Source organism: Falco punctatus (genome assembly GCF_963210335.1).
Source record: "Falco punctatus genome assembly, chromosome: 9".
Taxonomy (NCBI): domain Eukaryota; kingdom Metazoa; phylum Chordata; class Aves; order Falconiformes; family Falconidae; genus Falco; species Falco punctatus.
The window spans coordinates 49,941,731-49,967,791 of record NC_137589.1 but is presented as its reverse complement, the minus strand read 5'-3'; the positions used below and the strand labels follow the sequence as shown (position 1 = coordinate 49,967,791).

Sequence of the window (26,061 nt, the reverse complement as noted above, 5' to 3'; positions counted from 1 at the left end):
CTGGAGGGAGGAAAGAAGTTGCTCTTCTCTTTAGCCCACTGGCTAAAGTCAGCCCATCAGCGAGAGAGCCTCAGAGCTCAGCAAACCACCTGCAAACAAAGGATGCAAAAAAATCACCCACTTTGGTTGCAATTGAACAGACCTGGGAATGCAAACCTGCTCGTAATTGCTTTCTCCCTGCCATGTCACTGAGAACGCTTCTGCTTCCTACACATCTATATTGTTCACCGATACTATACCTCTGCAATTGCTGCAGTAGCCCCAGAGGCTGTGCAGTGGGCTGAGACCTGTTCTGCTTGGCGTGAACACACATCCCCCTCACAAAAAGATTTCCCTCTCCTACAAATCCAGTCCAAAAATTCATTTCTTCCAGGAATCATTGTGCTTCGCTTACAAGTCACAACATCTGACTTTACAAGTCCTGTTATGTTTTTCTAACATTTCATAGGAACATAAACAAGAAAAAAAATTCACCCTGCTTTTGAAAAGCTTTTTGTAAACTGAATAAATTAAACTGTTTCCATGTTGTTAGAAAGCACTGTGAAGGATGCCCAGAGATTTGGCAGGGAAGTTGTTTTATTACCATTTGAATGCATATAAATAAATCAATATTAAGACCTATTAGTGATAATCACTGAAAATACAAGACTGTGTTTTAAAGACTGCCATTTGTACCTTAAATTGCAATCTTTTGGAGGCAGGAAAAATATTTTCAACTGTGAATAGCCCAGATAACCAACACGTATTAACACTACTATAAAGGAATATTAAAATATCACATGGAAAAAATTGGCTGGTTGGTTTTCTGTCTTTTATTTATTTATTTATTTACATTGCAGTGAGTTCTGAGGCAGGGACAAGCAGCTGGCTTTGACATGGCAGCCAGTCCCAGCCGAGGGTCTCTGGGCATTACTCCTCTTCACCTCCATCTTCTAGGGTTTATCACTTACTCACAGGTAGACGTATCATTCACTCTGCAGTGCCCAATTTTCCTTGCCCTTCTTTGTTTGAAGGACATTTTTATCTTTTCTCCATCAAAGGGCTCCTTGCCTTCCATCTATTGTCCTTTTTTTTATTTTATTTTTTGGTTGCTCCCAGTCTTTCCAATCTTACTATTTACACCAAAGTTTTCTCATACCCATGCAACTTGCCCCAGAAACCTTGCAAGGAAATTCAACATTCAGCAGCTCTTCAGAGACCTAAACCCAATGAAAGTGTAAACAGAGGCAAATCATTCAAAATAACAAATAAAAATAAAAAACCACAACCCCATACCCTTCAACAAGCTGTAACAAGAATTTGGTTTGTATTTCTACCATGAAAAATTTCTCCCATGAGAGGAGGCCCTAAGCACCTTTGTCGCACTCTTGTGTAGACTGAGAGCAACCCACTAGCATCAGGGGTGGTGTAACAGAGAGAGGAGACTATGCTCCAGTGGGTGTAGGATGAGCACCAAAGTCTGTTAACTTGTAGAATAGGTGGGTAAAGAGGAAGAGAATGCAGTGAACATGGAAGCGGAAAAAGGAAAAGCAACATAAAAGCAGGATAGAAAGCATCCCGATGAGATGCAGGGGACCAGAAGCACAGTAACCATACACTGGGAGGGGGGCAAAGCTCAGAGCTCACCTGTCTCATTAGAGAAGCAGGTTTTATGAAACTTCCCCATGTAAAACTCCAGCCCGATGATGGCAAACATCACGATGGCGAAGAAGAGGAGCAGCCCGATCTGAAGCAAGGGCACCATCGCCTTCATGATGGACTTGAGGACAACCTGCAAGCCTGTGGGGATAAGGAAAAACATACAATCAGTGGGAAGAAAAACAAGGGTTTGGGGGTGGGCACAAGGTAGGAGAGGGGGGCTGTCCAAGGGGAAGTTTAGGACTGGTGATGCCAAGCAATGCTGCTTTTCCCAGGGCACTATAAAAAAGATGCTATAGCCATAGTGCACTCAAGATGCGAGAGAGAAAATCGGGAGATTTATCTTTTTCTGACCCCTTTTCTTCAGCTCACAGATTCAAAGGTCTCTTAAGCCTCAGAGACACAAAAAGCACTTTTCCTGAAGCCAGTGGAGTTCCAAGACACAGCCTGGAGCTGGATCAGGTCCTTAAGGCAGATCCTGCAGCAGCGCAGATGCGGCGGCAGAGCTGGGCACCATGGCACCCCCCTGTTCCAGGGAGGGCTCAAGCTGCACAGGGGCTGCCTCTGCCTCCCTGACACAATAGCCGTGATGCTGCCGTGCCTATCACACCTTGCTTCTGGAGAAACAAAACCCTGTCTCCAGAACTATCCATCCACAGCTTTTCCATTGGCACTAAAACTCATTTTCAATTAAAACCAGGGGCGATAAGGCAAGAGAGGCTGGAGAGATGGAGGCGTCAGATAACGTCATATAGATGCATGTAACAAAAAAACCCCAAACCTTCAGCGATAAGCAGCAGCTGAATGCCACCTTGCTGGCCTGTACTAAGGTGTGGAGAATGAAGGATCATCATTGTCTTGCCACCTTGTACAGCAGCACTGAGGTCAATACCGGGGCATGCAGGAAAAAAAAAGCATGATCTGTTGGATGGGAAAAGTACTGAGAGAGTAGAAGAAAATCATACACCAAGCTTGTGTATGAATGTACCTCAAGGTTGTACATCTTATTTACTACAGGAAAAAAACCTCAGCACACAGCTTTCACAGCATCACTAAAAATAAGAGAGCAAATAATGCTCTGTGGGAAAATACTGTGCTGGTCCAGGACACATCACTGGGTGGGAAAGCACGTCCTCCTGGGGGCAGCGTGCCACCCACACCAGAACAGGGACACCCCTGAGGGGCCACCTTACTTCTCTGACATCCTCAGACTGTCACTATGACAACACAGGCAACAAGTCCATGAAAAACCCGCCAGCAGCATCTCCTTATTAGAGATCTTGTTAATAAACGATGCTTTTCCCAAGCCTAGCTAAGGACCTCTCCCCTGGGGGAATTCAAATTCAAGCCTTGCCAATGAAAGGATGCTGGTTTCAGGAAATTTTGGAGCTGTTAGTGCAGAGCATAACCCCTGGCAGGTTTCTGCAGCACCAACATTTTAGTGCTGAGGCAGCCAGGGAGGTGGCAGAGCTGATGTCCCAACCCGCTGCCCAAGAGGAGAGGGGGCCGTCTGGCTGCCAAGGGGTTAATGCAGAGAAGAGCAGAGTGTCCCACAGAGCAGCGGTTCCCTTTCACCGGCTCTTGCTGGAGGGAAAAATCTCTCTGTTCCACAATCAGAAATAAAATACACTCCTGACAGCGATCCCCCGCTAGCGGGTGGAGCAGCTGGTAAACAGCGACAAATAAAAAGGCAGTGAGGAACGGTGTGGGGACTTTGATGGCTTCAGGGCATCAGCAAGGCACGCTGCAGCTCCTCACCCGAGCACTCAGACCCTTCACGTTAACATGTCAAATATATCAAGTCACCCATTGAGAAGGCAAAGCAAAGTCCTATCTGCTTTTTCCTTTTGTTCCGCTCCCCCTCCCCCCCCCCCCTTATTAAGGGGTAAAATCCCTAGTGCAAGATGCCCAGCTGGTAAAAACTGTCAGAAGATCCAGCCTCAGGGCTGGGGGCCTGAAAGCTGCAAAAATGTGAGTCTCAGGTCTTCACACCCCAGAAAATTAATTCAAGCCCAAAGGCAAAGGAGTCCCTGCTGCACACCTGCACATTTGTGAGCGCAGCGCTGAAATCGGCTGGCTGCACACAAAACGGGATGACAGAAAATCAGGACCTAGCGAGGGCAGGTGGCACAGACCATGAAGAAGCAAGTGAAGAAAATGCTGCTCAGAAAAGCACGTAACATCCCAAAAGCTATAGAGCACGATTGGCTATGAAGACGACCTTATCACGACACTCACTTGGGATTCCCGACACAAGCTTCAGGGGTCGTAACACTCGGACGGCTCGCAGGGTCCGCAGGTCAAAGTCTGTCCCAGCAGTTGCTAGAATCCTAATTGTAAAAGGGGAGAGAGGGGGAAAAACTGAGATTAAATGCAAATCCCTCTTTCCAAAGCGTACAGAAGTGTTGTCTAAAACCAGCAAATATTCAAGCTGCTCTGAACTTTATACCTGCGATCACATTGCAGATTGTGTCCCCTGAAAACCATCAATTCACACACTCCTCCAGAGCTGCCGAGCCTTGCTCAGGCTGGAAGAAAACCTGCAACATCAGATCTGCAACATCAGCCTCCTTACGAGGCCATTTACACACAGCGAGCACGTCTGGCTCTGGCTGTTACAGAGCAGCACCCTGTGCCTCTAGGAAAGCACACGCCATTTTTCCGAAGGAGACTGTGAGAAGGAAATAAATCCCTCAGTTATGCTAGAAATTACCTGCCAGAGCTTTTTTTCCCTATGATAAATTCAGAAATCCCTCAAGTACTGATGTCTGGTATTTCCTAATATCTGAAGCACTTTCTAGTTAAACAGTTTACTCCGTGTGCAAAATTCAGGTTTGTTCAGAGCATCTTTTTTTGAGGAGAATATCCAGAGAACTGGATGCAAGTATTTCTTCTGATACACTGCAGTAACTCTGATAAGAAATACAGCTCCCAAAGCAGAATGATTCTTAAAAATGTAAGTGCTCTGCATAGAAAAATGAAATGTCTTCACTGGTTTAGGGCACAGTAAAGGAAGAAATATTGTCACAGTGTCCACAAGTCACAGTGATGCAAACTCCTTAAGCGAAGACCCTGTGAGGCAAGCTACCTACAGAGAGCATGGCAAAACTGTGTTCGTTAATTACTGCAGCACTTGCTATGATGCTTCAACAAAAATATTCTTAATTTGAGACCGGGCTCCCCTAACACAAGCCAACCACACAGTTACTTCAGAGCCAAACACCTCTCACCAGCTCCCCATCGACTGCACCATTTAACGTGATTGCAAGCAATTGCCATTAGATTTTACCAGGTTTGTCCCCAGGCAGTTCTACCAAGGTGGAAGTGGCTGAGCAACCAGTTCACCAGTGGGGTCTGCAAGCCCCCAGCCACCCCAGTACACACCAAATGTACAAGCTGCCAGTACTTTGTTACCTGCAACTGCTGAAAGCGCTGCCAGTGGGGACCATAACCACTCACTTTGCCAAGCCTTCCCCAAAAGCTACAGCAGCAAGAGGGACTTGCAAACCTGGCTGGAAAGCAGGATTCCAGAGGTGCCATGGGCCATGGGCAGAGCTGGAAGGAGGCTGCCAGGCGTGGGCAGTGAATCCCAGGCAGTCCCCTGGGGATTAAGCACCCAGACACAGCAAGCATCCCATGCCGGAGCACAGAGATGCTCCGAGGTGCAGAGCACCCACAGCGTACACCTGTGATTTATCTGTGCCTGCCCAGGTGCCCTTTTTCTCAGTTCCTGGTAACAGGCTGCTGAGCATTCAACAAAATGGACAGCTACCATAAAAAAAAAAATACAAGAAAAAGCCAAGCTTTTCAAAACAAGACACACTGATTTCCTATATAATACATAATATGTCTGGCAAATTCAGCAGCAGAGGACATGACTGTGTTGGGAGCACTCACAGCACAGCTACACTCAGATGAAAACCCTGTCCTTGACTTACTGACTGACTTAGCACTGTTGCCAAGCATGGGCCAGGGAAGAGCAGGATCAGCATTGCTGTGCGGAAAGGGCCAGACTCCATCAGCAGGAGGTGCTGGAGATCAGGAAAAACCCACGCTGAGATGTTGGATGGCAAGAGAGGCAGCAGCAAGCCAGGACCTGAGGAGCAGAGTATCTATTCTATAGGACACCTGTTCCTACATTTTCACAACCAGAAAATTCACATTACATCAGCTCTGTCAATGCTGTTTGAGCATAAGCAACAGGAGACAATTTAAACCAAGAACCATCACATGCAGAGACTTCTAATTTAGTCTTCTGCACCCATGCCAACTATTTCATTGCTCTCCTCCCTTCCATCCATCCTCACAACTTAAATGCTCACTTATAAACCTCTGCAGCCTGGGAATAGCACAGGCACTTCAAGTCAAAAGATAATCTTAAACATCCAGCTTGGATGTTGCTACTAACGGCACAATTAGTCTCAAGTGAGCTAAGATGGATTCGTGCTGTCATCAGGCAGAGCCCTCGTTCCTAGTACAAACTGAGAGGAGGGGTGCTTGATACATTCATCTTTGATGTTTCTAAATTCATAGACAAAATGGGAGCAAACAGGGGACACCATCAATTAGTCCCATGGTGCCAGTAAAACGTTCCAGTAGCTGGAGATCTTCATTCCAGTCTTGTCTTCCTAATAGGCTTGATGCTAAAACCAGCCTACTCAAACCATGGCAACACCAGCCTCTCCACCTCCCCAGTCAAAACCCCTAATCATTCCTTAATTGCCACATCACTGACACTGTGGGAACCTACTGTAGCTAACCTACGTGGGGCACCCTACAGCCCACCATCTCCCATGACTGGAGAGCTGGTCCATGGATCATATCAAATCACAGCTGAATCATTAAAACCATCTATGACCGCACAGCTGAGCTGCCACTGCTACATCTGTCCACGAATCAGCCGCTCCTGAAAAACAACACAACCCTGGCCAGAGTTTGCCTAGAGAGGGAAAAAAAAAATACAGCTGCATCCTAAACAAAGCCACCTTTCACGTAAGAAACAGAAAAGCAATGGGATGAGGTGGTAGCTCTCTAGGTCTAAAAATCCACATCTGAGCCTTGCAGGTAAACGAGGCAGGTGATGAGAAAACCCAGGGGGGCATCCAACAGGTTTTCTGTACCAGTTGGAGCGGGGAGGGCTGGACGTTGCAGCCTTCTTGCACTGCTTGCTCACAACCATCGCTCTGCTGCCCCAGACAGGCTCTCCGAACAGTGGAACCAGGGGAAAGAGGGTCCCAGGGCTTTTAGAAGTGCTGTGGGGTCAGTGTCCACCCCAGGAGCCCTGGCACATGGGGTGGCACAAAGGACTCGCGGCAGCTCTCAGCAGCTGGAGCCCAGCAAAGCGGCTCGGTGGGGGGAAGCCGTGCCAGGGCGGAGATGGTGCCTGCTCTCCCTACAAAACCAAAGTTAATTTACAGCTGCTCAGCAGTCCATTCCCCTAAACCATTCACAGACATGCATGGAAAAACGCCCCAGTGAAGAAAAAGCTTTAATTAACTTGATGGCATTTGCCTAAGTGCCTTCTTTCTGTTTTACTTTTTCCCCCACTCCAGCTGAAAGCTCGCAGAAGCCACTGTGAGTTAGGCCAGAACAAGTGGGAAATTATCATTAAAAGTAAGAGAAACAGAGAGATCAAAGGAGCAGGCTGACAAGCATGTCCTGACAATCCTGGCGAAGCATCCCTGGCTGCAAGCGAACAGCTGAGAACAAAGCAGAGGTGGTGGGCGAGCCAGTGCCGGAAGAGGAAATCAGCTACCAAAGGTTAAAAAAAATAGGAAAAAAGAGAAGATTTTTAGGAGATAACCTCACAAAGAACAGCTTGATCTGCTAGCAGGCTGAACAGAAACACTGGGATTTGGTAGGAAGTTGTCTTTGATAGCATTTCAAGTGTTTAAGTACAACAAAATCTCGTTAAATAAGTTCTTCCGTGTAATTTGCCTTTTTTAAGAGCAGGATGGCCAGCCACCAAACCTTTCTTGCTCAGATGCTGCTGTGGCAGATCTGGGCATGCATCCTGCCAGCCCAGCAGTGCTCAGGACCACTGCACTCCTCGCTTTCATGGCAACTTGGTGAAATGCTGCTTTCTCCATCACCCCCTCCATCAACAAGCTCTAACTGACAGCTGTTCCCAGAGACAGAGGTCGGATTTGTGAGAAATGCTTGACAACTTTTGTTCTAGCAAAGCCTGGAATAAATTATAAAAGCAGCTTATTCCTTTGGGTATAAAAGAAAGCGAAGCACGAAGGGAAAGTTCCTTTCCTGAACATTATGCTAACATAAATAATTAGCAATCCATTTCTTAAAGTACCTCAGAGCTCGGGATTTCTGTGTACTGATTTAGCCAGACCTGCTGTCATACAGCACTGCACTTCTCAGAACTGCCCAATAACAAATCTCCTGACTGAAGCTCTGACCAAAGAAATTGCCTTGAAACTCCTTCAAGCTTAGCCTCAGATCTCTAAATCCCGAGGGCTGGAGTGGGGAAAAGCCCTGCTCCTCAGGATCATCCCCACCTTGTCCTCCTCCCACCTTAATAGCCTTTTAGTGGATTTATTTCAGTTTTTCCAGATGATATCTCAGGGAGCAGGTGGCAGAGGTGCTTTGCATCTCCCCCAAGGCAGGAAGAGGAGGAGGAACAGAAAAACAGGAGATGTTCTGAGCGAGAGCCAAGATGATCAAAAATACAGGGGTTTCTATACATATCTCTGCTTATAAGAGCAACCACACCTTGGGTCCGGCCTCTCAAAGAGCAGCCAGGGAGGCCACACTCGACACACACATATCTGCAGGTGATGGAGCACATTTTCCGCCTGGTCTCCTGGCATCACTGCCTATAAATCACAATGGAGGTGGCATGAGACGTGCAGGAAAGAACTGGACCTGGCTGCAAGTCCAGCAGCTTCAGCATGTCTGCTTGTGAGCAGATAACGTACAGCTACAGCAAAAAGCAGCACGATTAATAACTGAGAATGATTAACGCTTCCAAGGGGATCTTGCCACTGTACAACACTGGTGCCAGGGCAGGTTCTGCTAAAGGAGGAATCACGGGCATAAATTATAGGCATTTTTAGTGCAAACTTGCTATTTATTATATTCTAGTCCTAGAAAGTATGTGGAAACAGCGCCTTTTTCAGAGACCTTATCCCAAGCACCCTTTCCTAAGAAGTGGATCAATCTCTTCCATGAGATTAGGAGAAAGACTGAACACGCACCAGACAGCTTCCCTCAAAAAAAGATAAACCTAGCCAGCAGCACAGCAACTGTCTTAGGAAAAGAAATAGCAGCTATCACTTCCTACCCACAGATTCACCCCACCTAAAGCAGCATCGCCCTCAAAACCATGACAGATGCAGGAGCACAGAAAACTCCAATAAATCATCCCCATCCCGACTTTAGGCACAGGCTGCTGATCTTTAACAAGCCCCAGTGACCCCCAGGAAATGGAAACCAGTGGGAAAAATAAATAAAATAAATACCTTAGTAAGTATTGGCTGAGTAGTTTCAAGACTTTTCTCCCTCCCGTGGGCAGCCGGTGGGCTGACCGTTGCCTCCATCTGTGCTACCTGCCAGCTGTGATCCTTGCCCACCTGCTCCTTCCCGGTTTCTCCTCTGCTGCTTATGGGATGGAGAAGGACCCCAACCCCATGGGAGCTGCCACCACCAGGATCACTGTTGTGGTGTTTATGGTAGCTAGCAATCCAAGGGAACCTTCTGGTCCTATGCCACTGTGGCAGCACTTGAGAATTTTACAGTAAAAATTAAGCGGAAAGAAATGATTGTTTTGAAATGAGAGATTCTATGGAAAAGATTCATCTCCCTAAAAAAAAAAAAAAAAAAAAAATCCTGTAAAATTCATCTGAAGTAGCTGGGCTTTTTAACCAGCATTTTCCCTTCAACAGCATATGCAGAGCATTAAAAATTTACAAAAATATATATTCTCCATTTCTTTTCTTTTCCCCTGAAACCATTTGCCATGGGAGGCTGCTCTGCCTGCTGCTTTCCTGAATGACCCTAAACCAGCACACAGTCTGCTCCTGGCTGGAGCTGGCAAGACTTTCCAGAATCAGGAATACCAGAAGCGCACCACCCCACAGCGGGCAACCACTGGCCTCACCGTGCACATCCCGCCTCTTGAATTAATGGTCTTTATTTGGAAACACCAACTTTTCCAGTGTCTGCCCTGCACAATGGCCAGGAACCACCCACCTACCAGCAGGAGAGCCTGGGACAAGTGAAAGTGGCCAGCAAGACAGAACTGGCTGTCAGGGAAGCTGCTGCCCAAGCGAAGGGCTGCAAGGTCTGTGCACCCAGGCAGCGGGTTGAGGAGCTGCAGGAGGAAAGCAGCAAGTCATGATGAAATGAATTAGGGAGGGAGAACAAGGAACAGAGTACTTTTGGAGGCATTGCAAGAAGAACTATTAGGTCCTCACAGTGCTGACCTCCAAGGACTACCAGAGCATCAATGGCAAATAGGCAGCACCATGGAAGACACGGTGTCATGATTTCTGACAACTTGTGGCAACAGGGCATCACTTGCCCCTGTTTCCTTGTACGTATCAACCAGCAGCAGATAAAGTCTTGGCAGCAGATGAAGCCAATGAGCAAGACTCCCAGGGAGAAACTACACCAGTTGCACACACTAAAAGCTGCAAAAGGATGCGGCGAGTAGTGGGTCTCTGCTGAGAGCCACCTCAGACGCAGTGCAAATCAAAACGAGTATTTTTCACCTTCCTAACTCCAGAGCACACACTGCTCAGCCTTACGCTGGTGACACGATCTGGCTGATTCCCTTGCCCGGGACTTGAGGGCAGCGCAGCAGAGGCAGCCAGCCAAGGGGTGCCCGTGAGCCAGCCAGCCCCTTGGATGCAGGCAGCCGGTTTGCTCCGCACAGCAAGCCTGGCTTGTGCTCGGACTGCAGCGATGTGGCCGCCAGCCCCGCTGCTGCCTGGTTCTCCCAGCCACGGCACAAACCTGTGTGCAAGCGGTGGGTGACAGGAGCAGTTGGAAAGATGCCCCTTTTCACTCAGCTTGATTTCATGGCGTGCGAGCTTTATCTTGCCTACCAAAGAGACAGAGTCAACGCCAGGTCTGAGCCGATAAGTAGATCTGGCATGCTAATTGCACCATTTAATTTATGGCATTACCAGGTTCTTCTGTTGGCTCTATCACTCCACACTGGTGCCTTCCCCACCAGCTGTCCACAGTCCCTCCCAAACGAAAGGGCCCAGCTTGCCAGCTCTGCCTCTCCTTTGGATGGCCACCACCAAGTCTGAGCATCCAAGCAGATACCTGCAGATTGTGTCTCAGCCTGCTGCTTCCCTTCAAAGCACGTCCACACCACCATGTACTGGCTCCCAACCCTTTCCTTAATACCAGCCTACTGAACAGCAACTCAGACTGATCCCCTTCCTCAGATAAATGTGTTTGTGCCAAAAATCACTGTATCCATCAAAACGGCCTCGCTATGGTGAAAGAAAAGCCTGTCTTTAGCTATAACACAAAGGAAACAGAGGGTAAAATAAAATATACCAAGGAAATAACAATATTCAATAGTACGGGGTTGCACTGCTTCAGAGGCACAAACAGCCAATTCATTCCTTGGTGTCACACCAAACGAGCACATTTCTGAGCCTTTTGTAGCCAGCGTTAAATTTGCCACCAGCCTTCAGCATACAGAGCTGCCCAGATACGAATGCAAACTCTCTCCTCCTCTTTGCATGGCAGAAATGCTCCAGAGTCCTGGGAGGAGACACAACAAAATGAGAGCAGAATGCTCCCCCCGCTCCCAAAACCACCAGCAACCTACTTTCCTGACTAATTCCTGAGCCAGGCTCCAGGGAGAAGAGCATCTGTAGACACATCCTCCTCCGCTACAGCAAGACACACAGCACCTAAGCAGCGTGCAACACTCGAACAAAACGAGCGAGGTTTTGCAGAGTGCAGGTTGCTGAGGGCTTGGCTTCTGCCCAGGATGAAGGAAGATACTCTGGTTACGAGACAATTGCTCAAATAAGTCCTTGTTGCTTCTAAGCAGGAAAGGCATGAACATACCACACCGCAGAGTAGAAAAGGTGGCTCATTCTCAATAAGCAATAAAGGCTGACAGCAAAATGCATATGTCTAAAATATTTTAGCGAGCTCACGCTGGGAAAACTGAGCACTGAGGAGTTAAAACCATCCTGCACTTTATTGTGGCTAGAAAGTAGGTCATACCTTGAGTCTCACTACATTAACGTTACAAAGGAGAGATGGCTGCTTTCTGTCCTTGGAAATGGGAATCCCAGTATTTTGTTCCTGGCATCAGAGGATATGGAGAGCAGGAACTGGGAGTCCAAAGCACTTTCCTGGAGACATCTGGGGTCACACCCCCCACCCTACGGCCTCTTGTGCCTGGGCAAGCTATGAAGGGGGTTAGCTCAGTATTAAACGATTCTTAAAGAAGAGAGGGGGATTTCAGGGTCAGCAAAATGTTTCAAGTATTTTCACTTGGCAGGAGGTGGAAGAGAGAACAACAAAACATCATCTGGGATTGTTTCTTCCATTTGTCAAGTTCTAAAATGAAGTATTCTGATTTTTAATGTATTCCTTTCTAGTGAAAGCAATTGATGTCATGTCTGCAAATATTTTGTACTTGATTTAAAGCTGTCGTTTTCCTGAAAAATACAACGCCCCAAATCATGTCTGCATGAAAAACGTCACCCAAACCAGACACTACATTTCATGGCTGTGCCAGAAAGTCTGGAGGAGCGTGGCTGCTCTCTGCTAGCTGGCAGCTTGGAATTGAGCAAAGAGCATGGGACAGCTGGTAGGTGGATGTATTTTTCTGCCAGGTGGGCTAGCAGGGCAGCACAGACCCTGCAGGAGGTAAGAGTTCCAGGTCACTAAAAGCACATCTCAACCCTCCTTCCCCATAGGACCCACCCAACGAAAGCCTCTGTGCCAGATTGCCCTGGGAGCAGTGATGGAGCCTGTGTTATTTGGAACCAGAACCACATCACCCTCTCCATTTGGCCAGTCCCCAGAAGTAGCTGTTCATGAGTTGAGCAGAAAATGCCATCGCTATCAGATTACACTAGAGCTGAAAAAGCAAACCAAAACAAAATGGGTCAGAATAAGAGCTCAGCCTTCCCTCCTGGGGTGCTGAACTGGTGGTGCTGCTGGAGAAGGACGGGGAGCAGCAGTCAATGAGGGACTGGTGCAAAGGACAAGGAAAAATATCTGTCAGCGCTGGACATATTGCTCAGGACGGAAAGGAGACTGCTTCGAGGTTACTGTAGTGTGGGCCTTTCTACACCACAGGCTTTTCTTTTCCACCAAGCCACCAGCTGAACCACACACTAGTTTCCAGAGGGAGTGCTGGGAGGGATGGCCTCCCTCCGCTCCACCTTGGCACTGCATCGCTGGATCCTGTAACAGCTGAGAGATGGGCAGATAATGAACAAAGATAAACACATCATGCAAAATGATAACCGAGAAGATTCATATAACAAATGGGAAGGTAGAGAGCAGAGAGTTAGTTAATTCGTGCTGCCACATTCGCACACTTCTTGTGTTCCCTCTCCAGCACTTGGCCAGCTAAGCCCTCACTGGTGCAGCCAGACGGATGAGAACTGGCAAAAATGGATCATCAGCATCATCCACGCCTGGATGTACCTGTGCACTTGACTAACTGGAGACCCAAAACCACCCACAAACTGAACCAAGCCAATCTAGCAAGAGAGTTTAACCAGAATTTCCAGTGTTCCTGTTCCTTTTTTCCCACAATATAGTAAAATATTGACTATCAATGTGTTCCTGCTCCCATCACCATGTCTGATTGCTCCTCCAGGCCATATGATCAAGCAACTACCATGTTACACCACCTTGTTACACCCTTAGGGGCAGCGCTGACTCCCTCACCTTCACCTGCCACCCTGTGTCTTCCAGACAACAGCTTGAATCAAGGTAGATGATGTTCAAGTTGAGTTCAACAAGGCAAGAAAACTGCATGCCATCCATCTCTGGCAAACGTTCCTATAGGAAATTACTCTGACATCCCAGGTTTTGGAGAAAGACAAAGACTGGAAGGCTATCTGGGACCTCTGCAAGCAGGTACAGAGCTGGGTTTCTTCCCCTTGGAGGGAGGCTGGCCAGGGGGTTTGCTCCTAGCCATGTCACAGATAGTCAGGGGACACTGTCACCCAGGTCAGTGGTCTCTGAGGGAGGTTTTGCCTACGAATGCTCTGAGCAAGCAGAGACACCTATGTTCCCCACGCACCTCCTGTCCAAACCTGCTGCCTCAAAGGACCCAAACCCCAAGCATTTTTCAGCCTGCAGCAGGTGCCCCTTGCTGAGAGATGCTGTATCGCCAGGTCACACAAGCAGGCAGCCCCAGAATCAACAAGGCTGGATTAACAGCCAAGAGACCATGCAAAAAGTAATAATATTAGGGCTCTCTCTTTGTCTTGCAATTCCTCAGCTTTTGTAGGCAGCTGGGGTCACTCTTTCAAGCTTTAGTGTATGAGCCACAGGAAATACACACTTTCATATAAAAGCTGAAGCTCTCCTCTTGTCACAGGGATTAATATTAAGGCACCAGATAACGTAAGACTTGCAATATAATAACACTTTAATGCACACCTCATTTTCACTCCCAAAAGACATCATTCTCCTTCTTAGAATTTTTTTTTTTTTTTTTTTTTTTGGCCAGGACTATCACAGTAAACATGCAATGTTGTTCTGAGGAAAACACAGTTTGCCAAGACATCTAAAATATTGTGTATTCCCTCCATCTGCTTCTGCTAAATAAACCCTGGGCCTTATCTAATATAATGAGTAGATGTTGGCAATAATTGCACAGCCATCTGTACCGTGCTTTAAACCTGTTGCAAGCTGGGCTGTGGACACAAGAAAGAATTTATTCCTTCCATACTGCAAACAAAAATTGTAGCTTCCCCCCTTCTGTTTTTTAGGATAATTTAGTTATATCAGCTCCTATGCTTGGTGCTTGGGGAAGAGTATTTCATGAACGTGACAGATGAACCCCCTCTTTTCCCTAGTTTGTATAGATAATAGATAAAGCTCAGGTTCTGCAGCCAACAGGGATCGGCGCAGTCCCAGGCGAGCGCTGTCTGCAGCACAGCAGCCTCCAAGAGCTGTTTCTGCCCAGCATGGTGCAACCACAACACAATACGTTTTGGCTTCCCAGAAACTTTTAAGGCTTAATTCAAAAGTCTCTTCTGGCAACGCTCAGCTGTTAGAACCATGGTATGCAAGTTACCCTCACCCAGATTTGCTAGGAAGTCAATCACCAGGTCGTACCCACTCAGACTAAGCCCATACCAATGCAATGGCTCAACAAGGGGGTTTTGTTGTTCTTTTAAAACAACGCTGCTCTTGCTCTGGTTGAGTCAAATGGAGCTACCACATCAGCTCCCCACTGGCAAAGCTGGGGAAACAGGGACCCAGAAGCAGCTTACCAGAGGGTGCAGCAGCCTGCTGGCAGATGTGAGGCAAGAGGGGGATGTTTGGCTGAAGTTAACCTCTGTAGGACATGACTGGAAGCACCTGTCAGAGAGCAGTAGTGCTCAGCTACTTTGCACAGGAGTCAAAAACCACCAATGTCCTTAAACTGAAAAAACTGGAGAAGAAGCAACCTGTTGCCTATGCAGTCTGATTAACTAGATGCACCCAGGTACACACTGGTCTGGAATCAACACATCCCAAGAACGCATCACAGCTTCGGCACGCTCAGGAGGCAACACCGAATACCTTCAAGGATCACCCCGACGCCAATATAAAACACGCCCCCTCCCAGCGTTGGTTTGCCAGTCCTGTTTTCCTCATCCTCCACCCCACGCTGCCATAGCCCACTCTTTCCCCAACCTGCCCATCCCTTTTCACCCACCAGAGCATGATAACCCCCCTGCCAAAGCCAACACGAGCGCAGACACCTAGTAGTCAGCAATGCAAGAGGGCAGTGCCACCAGGTCCCACCGAGCAGCACTTGTGGGACCTCAGAGGCCACAGCAATGTCACTGGTGCAGGGAAGTGACATCTTTATAATGGGACAGGGGAATGTGCTTAAATTAATCGGCAGTTCAGATAACAGAGGCTTTTGCTCTCCACTGGGCTGTTAAGAACACTGGAATTGCTGCAGATAAAAAGTCTGGCAGCATTTTCATCATAAGCTCAACATTTCTGGGCTGTATAATCCAGCCATTAAAAAATACATGCGCTGGGCTGAAAGCTGACATCTCAGGTCCCAGCACAGCAGCAAATGTTTGTGTTTTTCAGATTTCCAGAGCAGTCCCTTTGGGCCCATCGGGCAGTTACAAGCCAGCAGAGCGAAGATGGATGTTGCAGTTTTCCAAGGGAGGTTACACTTGCATCAGTCGTGGGTTTCGGAGCTTCATTTTACTCCACTGACCAGGCAGATGAGTCTGCCCGTGTGCTGCAGCCATCTGAAATACAAGCAGACAGCAGCATCCAGCAGAGAAGACTGTATGTTCGTTGGCGCCGCTGATTTGCTGCGGCAAGTTTTCCCCGTGACATGAAGACAGACCTGAATTATGGGGCAGGCGAGAAAGACATCTGTGGGGAATTTCTTAGACAGCTGCAGGAGAGGTGAGAAGTATCCTGCAGTCCACAGCAGCTTTCTGACAAGGCAGCACACAAGAATATAGCATCGAGGACTTTGGGATGTAGGCCAACAGCATCAGATGCTTTTTGTTGATGCAGCCTATTGCTGTGAAATGGTCCAGAAATCCCCCCCTAGCTTTTCAGCACCAGAGTTAAGTGTTTCGTTAGGAGGTAAATCATCCCAGGCTCACCTCTACAGGCAACAGAGAGAAAAGCACAAGCACAGAAGAAGAAACCAAAAGCTGTGCTGGTGATCTCTGGTGTCCAAAATGTATGAGTTGGGTTCAGCAAGGGGTAGCAAGAGTGGCTTTAAGATCTGACGAGTTTAATCATCAAGTGAGCAAGACAAGTCACCGCTTCACTCCATGTGCTGTTTTCTTTTTACAATATGCCTTTCTTGCTTAACCTGTGATTTTTAAGGAGGAGATGCTTCACGTTTCACTGGGTTTAAATCTTAGGGGGCTGGTAGTAGCCAGCTCTGCTCTCTGCCCATTCAGTTCCCCTCCTGACTGTGACACACCCTCCACTAAATCACCTGCAGCTCTGGGGCTGCACCCACCAGCATCAAGGCGGAGAAGGACCCCTGAGCACTTTCCCAGTCTATCAGCATTACGTTAATTGAGAGTTTGCACAGAGCAGACCATCGTCTAGACAGTGTTAAGCTCCAACCAGGGAAGGTGCGGGGAGGACACAGCATGGTTTCCAGAGTAAGCATTTCTGACATTTGCCTAGTCATCGCCTTCCCTCCAGTTTGGTATCCTGAGTGATTCCTTCCTCCTGTAGCCCTGGAAACAGCAGGAGGCGGCAGCTCCAGGCATGGGCTGCTGCTGCAAGGTGGCACTTGGGGGGGGAACTGCACTTTGTCCCCCTCAGCCATCCTTGCGACCACCCAGTCCGTCTTCCCACAGCACATAGCCGACAACTTCATGTGGTAATTCCTGCATCATGCCACACAGCAGGGAACTGGGATGCTGGTGGAGGGCTGGGGAGGCGTCATGGTTTTGGCTGGGATAGAGTTAATGTCCTCCCCAGTAGCTGGTACAGTGCTGCGTTTAGGATTTAGCGCGAGAACAGCGTTGATACCACAGCGATGGTTTAGTTGTTGCGAAGTCGTGCTAACCCTGAGCCAAGGGCTTCTCCGTTTCCCATCTCTGCCAGTGAGGAGGGGCACAAGGAGCCGGGAGGGAGCAGAGCCAGGACAGCTGACCCGAACTAGCCACAGGGCTATTCCATACCACGGACCCTCATGCTCCGTATAGAGACTGGGGGGAGCTGGCCGGGGGCCGCCGATCGCTGCTGGGGGACCGGCTGGGCATCGGTCAGCAGGGGGTGGGCAGTTGTATTGTGTGTCACTTGGGTGTTATCCCTCTCTCTCCCTCTCTTCTTCATTACTATTATTATTATTTACTTTGGTTCAGTTATTAAAGTCTTCTTACCTCAACCCACAGGTTTTACCTTTTTCCAATTCTCCTCCCATCCCACCGGGGTGGGAGGAGCAAGCAGCCACACGACACCCAGCTGCCAGCTGGGTTAAGCCACAGCAAGATAAAATGCATCCATGGCACTGAGATCTGGGGAGACACCAGCAGTGAGAAGCACCTAAAAAAAAAAAAATCAAGTCCTCCTTCCATCAGTGCCCCAGCTTGTTTTGGGGGCCTTCAGCAACTTGCTCTGCTTTCTTCCTGCTCCGATTCTGCTTTCCCCAGCTTTGCCTACAAGGACCAGTCCATAGCTCAAGACCAGATACTGCCAGCAGCTCTGCAGCACTCCAGCACCCAGCACAATGGCATTACCATCATGTTTCAGGGCTCTAAGCACTACCTCGATTAAGAGAAACAGCAGAAAGCACACAACACTGCATTGTGTAACTCCTACATTAAGAGCAGCCTCGGCAAAATGCAAATAGGTGGCATCTTAGTGGCAGTAACTCAAGCAAATCAAGAAGTATTGCTAGTTTTTAGAAAAAGCACTCAGCAAAAAAGGTTTTTGTGCTGAAAAATGCCTTTTACCACCAAAAATGTTTGTTTTCAGGTAAACATCAATTTCAGTTTTCCATTGGGAAATAACAAAACACTTTGGTTTCATTTTGACTTCAAATATGACTTCAGATTTTATTTTTATTTGGTTGTTTTTAACTGCAATACTGTAAAGCTGGCTGAAAGCAGGCATTTTTGCTTAAAATCAGGTTGAACCCTCCCAGGGGAAACTATAGCTTTTGAAACAAAAACTTTTGGAACCAGGATTTTTTCCCTCCACTATTTCTCACTGGGGGGGGGGGGGGGGGGCGGAAAAAATCTGGATTTGTGGGCAGCCATCCTTCAAACCTGGAGGGAGGCTGCCCTCAGCCCAAGGTAGTTCATGGTCCCTTCCCAACGGTGCAGGGTCTCAGCGTTAGAGGTGGAGATAGTTGTTTGGTGGCATCTCCCCCATGTTCATTCACCTTCAGAGCCGGGGGGGCCAGGAGGGCTGGGGGCAGCAGGTCCCCCCGTGAGGCAGCCCAAGAGTCGAAGTGCTCGTGCTCCTGCACAGCCACCATCGCCAGCTGGATTTCCCAGGGCTCAGGGAAACCCACTCACCTCCTCACTCACTGATGGCTCAGATGACTGATTGCACATGGATATTTATACGAAGCTGCTGCTTGTCACAGCAGTCTCCAGCAAACCACATTTTTGGCAGGAGGGGAAACTCCTTCAGTTCCTTGCAACTCATGGAGAAGCAATGGATTTATGTTGGCCTTTTTCTTCTGTTGTCATATTCCCTGGTAGCCTGGCATGGAGGTGAGGGCAGGAGAGTTCAAACACAAATACAGGTTGCTGAGAACGAGCAGAGATCCAAGGCAGGTTTGCACCATCAGATCAAGGACAGCAAATGCAATGCTGGGGGGCAAGATCCTCCTCAGAAGGAGCAAGCTTAGCAAGATGACAGTCCTTCTCCTGGAGGACAGATCTTGGAGCCATGCAGGACACAGATCACCAGCAAAGCTTCCAGCAAATGAGGACAAGTTAGGTTGTGGGAGGGGGAGAAAAGGAGGGGAGGAGAGAGAGAGGCTGGAGGATGCCAAGCAAAATCAATTGCATGGCTTTGCCAAGAGCACAGGAGAGTGCAGGAGTGATAAAGTTTGCATCTGGGTTTTGCAGATGACAAAATTTACAGGCTGGGGTAGAGTCAGGATTTGGCATTTATCTCAGGCCCTGCTCTTAAAAAAAAAAAAAAAATTAAAAAATTAAAGCAGCATCGTAGCCTGGAAGCTCCCAAAATCAACAACGGAGGTGCTCGGATGAATCAGCAGCAGCTCTGAGGGACAAAGGAGACCAGGGTTCTGCTCAGGTAGACCTGCTCACTACTGGCAATAGCTTTTTCACTGTAATTTGGGCGTGGAGATAAAGACATACAAGTTTGATCACATATCCTGCAGCAATTACAAAGCCCAAATTGACCACAGTTTGGTTACTGCTTCTACTGCAGTTGTTTCGTGGCAGTGGGTCACCTAGTTGATGCACGTCACTGCTGTCCCACCATGCTTCGTGCCACCCCGTTGCCCCTTTTAGAAGCAACGCTAAATGCACGTGTACCCTGGCCATTGCTGTCCCAGCCCTCAGCACCTCTGAGCCACCATCCTCACATCATGTTATTTCAGCTTAAACCACATCAAACCGACCTGCCAGAACCCATGTCTCCCCATCCCCAACACATCCCAGAGTGTGAGGCAAGCTAGGCCAAAGATCAAGGTGGTGAACCCAAACTGAGAAGAAAGCTGAGACCACCAAATTCGTTGCACTAGTGACTGTCCCCGAATATTTTTAACTCCTTACGGAAACGAGAGGCTGGACCTGCACACACAGCTACATCAGACCCCTGGAAGTCACAGCTGAGCACATCTTAGGAACTCACACCATTTCCATTTCCCTGACCCAGGAACAGGAGGGAAGACTTTTCCCTTTTTCATTTTCTCCATCGTTACACGAATGAGACAGCAGAATTTTAATGCCTTTTATGTTCCGTGAAAGAGAACAGCAAACGGTACCACCCTGACCTTTTCAGTGTTCTGTAACACCATCGGCTGCCCAGATCCACTGTCCCCTCTCCGTGCCCAGCCGAGCAGGGTGGAGGGGGCAGCTGGCGAGAGCCCTGCCATTGCTCAGAGTAGAACCGCAACAGGGCTTTCCCGGTGGGAGAGGGCTGCGGAGGTGCTGCCTACAGCATCAGCCCTCTGCCTGGGATCGGCGGGTTGAAAGCAGGAGCCTGACACTGGTCCCTGCCATGCCACCTGCGGCAGAGGGCACCAGGGTGGGGAGGAGAGCACGGTGCCCCGGGGAGTTCCCAGGGATTCAATTTTGTCTTTCACAAGCCTGAGGAAGACAGCAAGAAAAAATACTTCTGCGCTGCTGGAGGGTGGCTAGCTCTTTCCACAGCACAGAAAGGAGATTCCCTTGGTCTCTCCAGCTGTGCAACGAAGATGCAGTGAAGTCCCACACCTTATGCAGCCCCACAAAGACAAGCTAAGCCCCAAACCCACAAGCCCAAGCTACTTCCCAAGCTTTAAAGTGGGTGCTGTCACCTGGCTGGGGAGGGGGACAGGGAACCCTGCCTTCTGCTCTGCTTGCACCCTCCTCACCTGCGCAGGGACCTGCCACATCTGTCACTGCTCCTCCGGCAGTGGCAGAAGGGGCTGCTCAAAGAGCAGTGTTGACAGGCAGACACACACAAAACCTCAACAGGGAAATTGCTTACAGCTCACATCAATCAAACCAGACCAGACCTCCTCCCTGCTCCAGATCCACAGCCCAATTCGCATCGGAGCGTGGCACCTCTGCCTGGGATGGGACCATCTCCCAACACAGGCTCACACACCGGACAGGACATCTCCCTCCAAGCTGCTTAAACAGCTCAAGGGGTTTCTCCCCCTGCTCCTTCCTCTTCCCCAAACATTTAACCTGAGGTCTCCTCTAACAAACTTCTCCCCACTGCGCAGAGAAAATGGCTCTGACTGCCATAGGCGAGGGATAACCAAGTAAATTTTAATCCTTGCTGTTATTGTATTACCACCAGAAGTACACAGATTGAGATAAAAGGCTCACCAGCCCAGCCATAATTATATCAGAAAGGTAATTATCTCTTCTTCCACCTGACTTTTTGCTTGCTTTCTATAATGAAGTTTCCAGCTCATGCTTGCAGCCATGGAGCCAGCCACCACAAAAAAATCGCTGGGAAATGTAAAAGCTAATTGTCTGTTCGGCACGTGAGAACCGGCGAATCAAGTCTGCGAAGGAGAACGGAGCTGGGGAACCCTGAACCAGGAGCAATTCAGAGCTCCTGGCTGGTGCTGATGCCTGTGCCCAGCACGGAGCTGGTCCTGGAGGCACCCCCAACCCTTCAGCTGCAGACACAAGCACCCCAAATCGCAGCAGCATGCTTTCCAATACACATTTCCTTCAAGCCACCTGCCCCATGGATCCTGCTCTTTCAGACCCTTTCCAAACCATGAGGAGGGCTATGGGGATGTTAAAATAAAAGAGACATTTTCACTTTTTGAGCCCACTGATTAACACGGTAAGGGTGCCATCCCATCATCACCAAACCAGCTCACCGTGTTGCTGGCTGTAGCTGGCAGGTTACAAATAAAAAAAAGGAAACTGAGGCACAGAGCGGGAGAGGGACTTCAGTGCAAGGCCATGGGTGTTCCCAACCCTCACCCCCGTCAGACCCCACCAGCACAGTCTCTGTGTGACCAAAGCTGCTTTTGGCCCCTGAGCCATCCACGCTCGTGTTTCTAAGCGCAGAAGCGACACAAGGGCTGTTCTCCAGCAGACAATAAATTATCCAGAATTGAGCGAGCTAAATATAATTTTAGACAAGCACACATTGTACAGATCACAACATGAAGATGTTGGCTTACATATGATGGGTGCGCTATTTCACAGAGGGGTTTTTTTATCCTTTGTACTATTGCTGAGTAGAATAAAATTACCATTGGAGACACTTAATTGTACTAATTATAATCTTTTGGGGAACATTTTGAAAAATTACTGTCTTTTACCAATGCATAACTGACCATATGATGTTCTCTATACTATTGCCACCAGAGTTTCTCCGATCTTTCCAAATTAATAGATAGGACAGTACTTTGCAAAGGCTCCCAGAAGGATCGGTTCCCAGCCAGCACAGCAGCTTGTGCTGTTTGTCTCATACCATTGCAGAAGAGGATGGTTTTTTTCCCCTTAATGATAAATGATGCTCTAATGATTCGGAAAGGTATCTCAAAAAGCCAAAAGAGAAAACACATTTCGGCCGAGATTGCTCAACACCAAAATTTGCTAGGACTGAAAGCTTGGTACCTGTGGGCCACTGCCCCCCACTTCCAATGCTTTCTATTTTAAGATGGACCTAAACTATCTCAGGACTTTGGTCCCAGCCCTCAGAAACCAGCCAGCAGCCAACACCTCCAGACACCACAGAAGAACCAGCATGGACATTGGCCTACACCTCCACCAGTGCTTTGCTGGGCACCAGCAGATGACCTTTCCCTGTCTCTTCCCACTCAATAGCACTCATGACCTACGCAGAAACATGGAGTTTAACTTTCCCCTTATGCTATTATACATCTCATCACCTCAGAGTGCTGTGTCCCTGCATCTTCATGGTGATATGCAGTCCTCACACAGCATCAGAGCTTTTCTGTGCTTGGCACCAACCCTCCCAACTCCCTCAAGGACATAGCACCCATCCCAAACACCTTCTAACATCCTCCCTGTGCACCAAGGACCATCCTGAGGACACACGATGCAGTGAGAAGCCATGTTGAGGGAGTTTCTGCTCCCTGATGAACACCCATGTGAGACCTGCAGGTTACAAGCAGCAGCATCACCAGGGCAGGGCAGAGGGATGGAGGAGGATCGCGATGCAGGAGGATGCAGCGGGAAGCAGCAAGCACCTGCTGCATCCCACACCTGCCCTTCCATCAGCATCTCCTGACAGCACATGACTCCAGCAACAGCTTTGCAGAATGTTCTTCCCAAAAACCCAGCCAGCTCATTCCAGAAACTGCCTGGAAAGGAGTCTGCCACCAGCTACGCACAGAGATGGGGCAACGGGGAGAGGGGATTTGGCTGGAGCTAGTGCTTTTATTAGGTTTAAAACTTTCAGTCTGTAAACAGCTCTCCCCAGGTAGCTGCTGGGTGCAGCTGGATGAAGCAGAGGGGAAGAAGTAAAGACAGATAAAGTCAGTTGTGCTATCTGACACGATGTTCCTTCCCCCTGCCCTCACTGTTCCCCTCTACATTCAAAGGCGGCTGTTTAGCGAGCCCTGTGTGCTTACAGAAATATCTCTCTAATCCTTCATTTATCTGAGCGATCTGTCCTGCCCATCATTTCCAAGGAGGCACTGGGAGCAGCACGGGAATCACAGAACAGCAGAATTTATCCGCTTCTCATTTGGGCAACACAGAGCCCGGGGCTCGCCTGGAGCTGCCCGCAGGGCGGCATGACCCTGCCAGCTCCAGCCTCTCCCCGGCACTGCCATCTCACAGAGCTCTGCACTGACACCACAGCCAGGGCCAGGCACTTGAAAGGCGCAGGGCTACAGAGCCGATGAGACTTCATCAGGTTAAAAATGCATATATTAAATTACTTCTATGAGAAACCGTATCCCCCAGCTCGATACCCAGGCAAAAGCTGGACGGGAGTCAGTGACTCCCTGCAGCACAGCCACTTTCAGCACCTTCACCACAGGCACACAACAAGCAGTTTTGGAGGAGCAAACAAGCGGCAACCACTCGCTGCACCATCTCTCTGGGCCAGGCTCTCCTCGCCCACCACCAGCGCTGTGGGATGCTCCCCCCTGGCCAGGTCCAGCCGTGGCAGCACTCTGCCATGCTCCCCACCTCAATGACGGATTGTCTTCCGCAACATCCAGCCTCTCGGCAGGGTGCGAGGTCAGCAAATCCTCCTCCACGGCTCAGCCTGCGTTCGCCCGCAGCCCAGATAATTGACTCATCTGTAGGCTTTCATCTCTGCCCTGGGCTGGGAAGATGAAGTCAAATTGCACCTTCAGAATTCAAGCTGCCTTGTGCCACCCTTGCCCGTCAATAAATCCCTACCACCCTCACCCCGCGGTTCTCAGCACAGCGATGGAAAGATCAGGCCAAAGCACTTGTGGAAATCTCTCATCTGTCACACAGCTTGCTCCAAAACTTGAGCATCCCTTAACCTGCTTTTACTTACTTATTTAAGCAGGAAAGGAAGGAGAAAAACATTCCAGGCCAGCTTGTGTCAGCAATTAGAAGCATGAAATATCTGGCAGGAGCAGCTTTATAATTAAAGCTTTACCCTGTCCTTCTTCCCCTGCCGAAAAGAAACTGCTGAAGACCAGCCAGGTCTGCAAGGTTGTGCTGCTCCCGGGGAGCCTCAGAGGACGAGCGGGCTGAGGCACGAACCTGCCGGCTTCATGCTGACGTCGGGCAGGAGCGCGGGGGCTGCAGGCAGCGCGCTGACCAAGGGGAATTCTGTCCCACGAGATCTCTCTTTTGACTGGCCTGAAGCCTTTTACCCCTCTGACAGGGAACAACCAGCTGCCTCGTTCCGTTGACTTACGAGCACAACCTTCCCAAGACCTAATGCACCAGTACCAGCAGCACTCATGTTATTATTCACACCCTCCTCGTTGCCTTCAGACTACGCACATACACACACTGCACACCTCCAGCCTGGCACTACAGACCACATTGCCCCCCAACCCTTTCAAAAACAGTCATCCAAACCCACACTTGCCCTGCATCAGCAGCCTGCCCACGCTCCCCCCCTACAACCACTGCCCATGTAACGGTAGGCCTTTCCTTCCACACACCCAGCTGCTCCCAGTTTGCTTCACATCAGCTATCTTCTGATCAATCTTTTAATTCTGAAATCATAAACTGTGATTTCTACAGTACTCTGACATTATACGCTCTCAGGCTGGAATAAATAAACTGACCCTAACGTCTATTTATCAGTGAGATTAGTCCCTTAGAAGCAGAGCCTATGGTGATCACTGGTGGCAATAAAAATTTATAACTAAATTATACTACAGTATAAAACTCCAAACATCCTGAAGGCAGAAGATAACAGCAGCGTAGCAGAGCTGTACCATCCCTGGGCAACAGGTATTGCTATCAGCCAGGCCAGGCCAGCATGCACAGACCTTCCTAGGTCCCGTGTCCCAGGACCACGGTGGCCAGAGCCACCCCCTCCCCACAGGGCGCTCTCACTCTGGTGGGTCTGGGGAACTGGCAAGACCAGCTCTGCAATGAGCCCGTCCTAGCTCAAAGAGACCTCCTTTGCCCCCTAGAATGGGTTCAGAAAGACAGCAAGAACCATGTTAGCAAGTATTTTAAAGAGCCCCAGGCGTACGAAGGCTGTAAGGTCCCTGTAAGTAGCCTGTAGCGCGAGCTGGGCTTTTGCTTCATGAAACAGTGGCAGCGAGGCAGAGGGACACCACAAACCATCCTGGGGCATGGTGACATGCTAAATGTGGGCTGCTGAACAGCAAAGCTCCTTCCTTTCAGGCCTGAAGAAGCACCTCGGCAGGGAGGCGGTGCAAGGAAGGCTGGCATTCCCATACAGCCAGCGCAGCCCATCCCCGGCACGAGGAACAAGCCCAGCTCAGGCATGCCCTGCTGCACCAGTGCTCCATGGGACAGGGACTGTCGCTCCACGTACACAGCGTTCATTTCAGCCAGCCTTAAAGATCCTCAAGGCTCACAAAATTCAACTTAATCCTTTCGGGTCCCTCCACAGACATCCTGCAAAGGCCATGCGCTGAGAAGAGGA

At 49.0% G+C, this 26,061-nt stretch overlaps 1 protein-coding gene across 1 annotated transcript in view; it reads right to left on the bottom strand.

Moving 5' to 3' along the window:
- The window catches only part of CACNA1B (calcium voltage-gated channel subunit alpha1 B), a 306,849-nt gene that overhangs the window by 198,375 nt on the left and 82,413 nt on the right, over positions 1-26,061 (bottom strand). Inside the window, exons 4-5 of the mRNA XM_080403088.1 lie at positions 3,877-3,968; positions 1,627-1,779 (exon numbers count right to left, since the gene is read on the bottom strand). Coding sequence (XP_080259214.1) covers positions 1,627-1,779; positions 3,877-3,968 — 245 coding nt within the window. The remainder of the gene's footprint in view (positions 1-1,626; positions 1,780-3,876; positions 3,969-26,061) is intronic.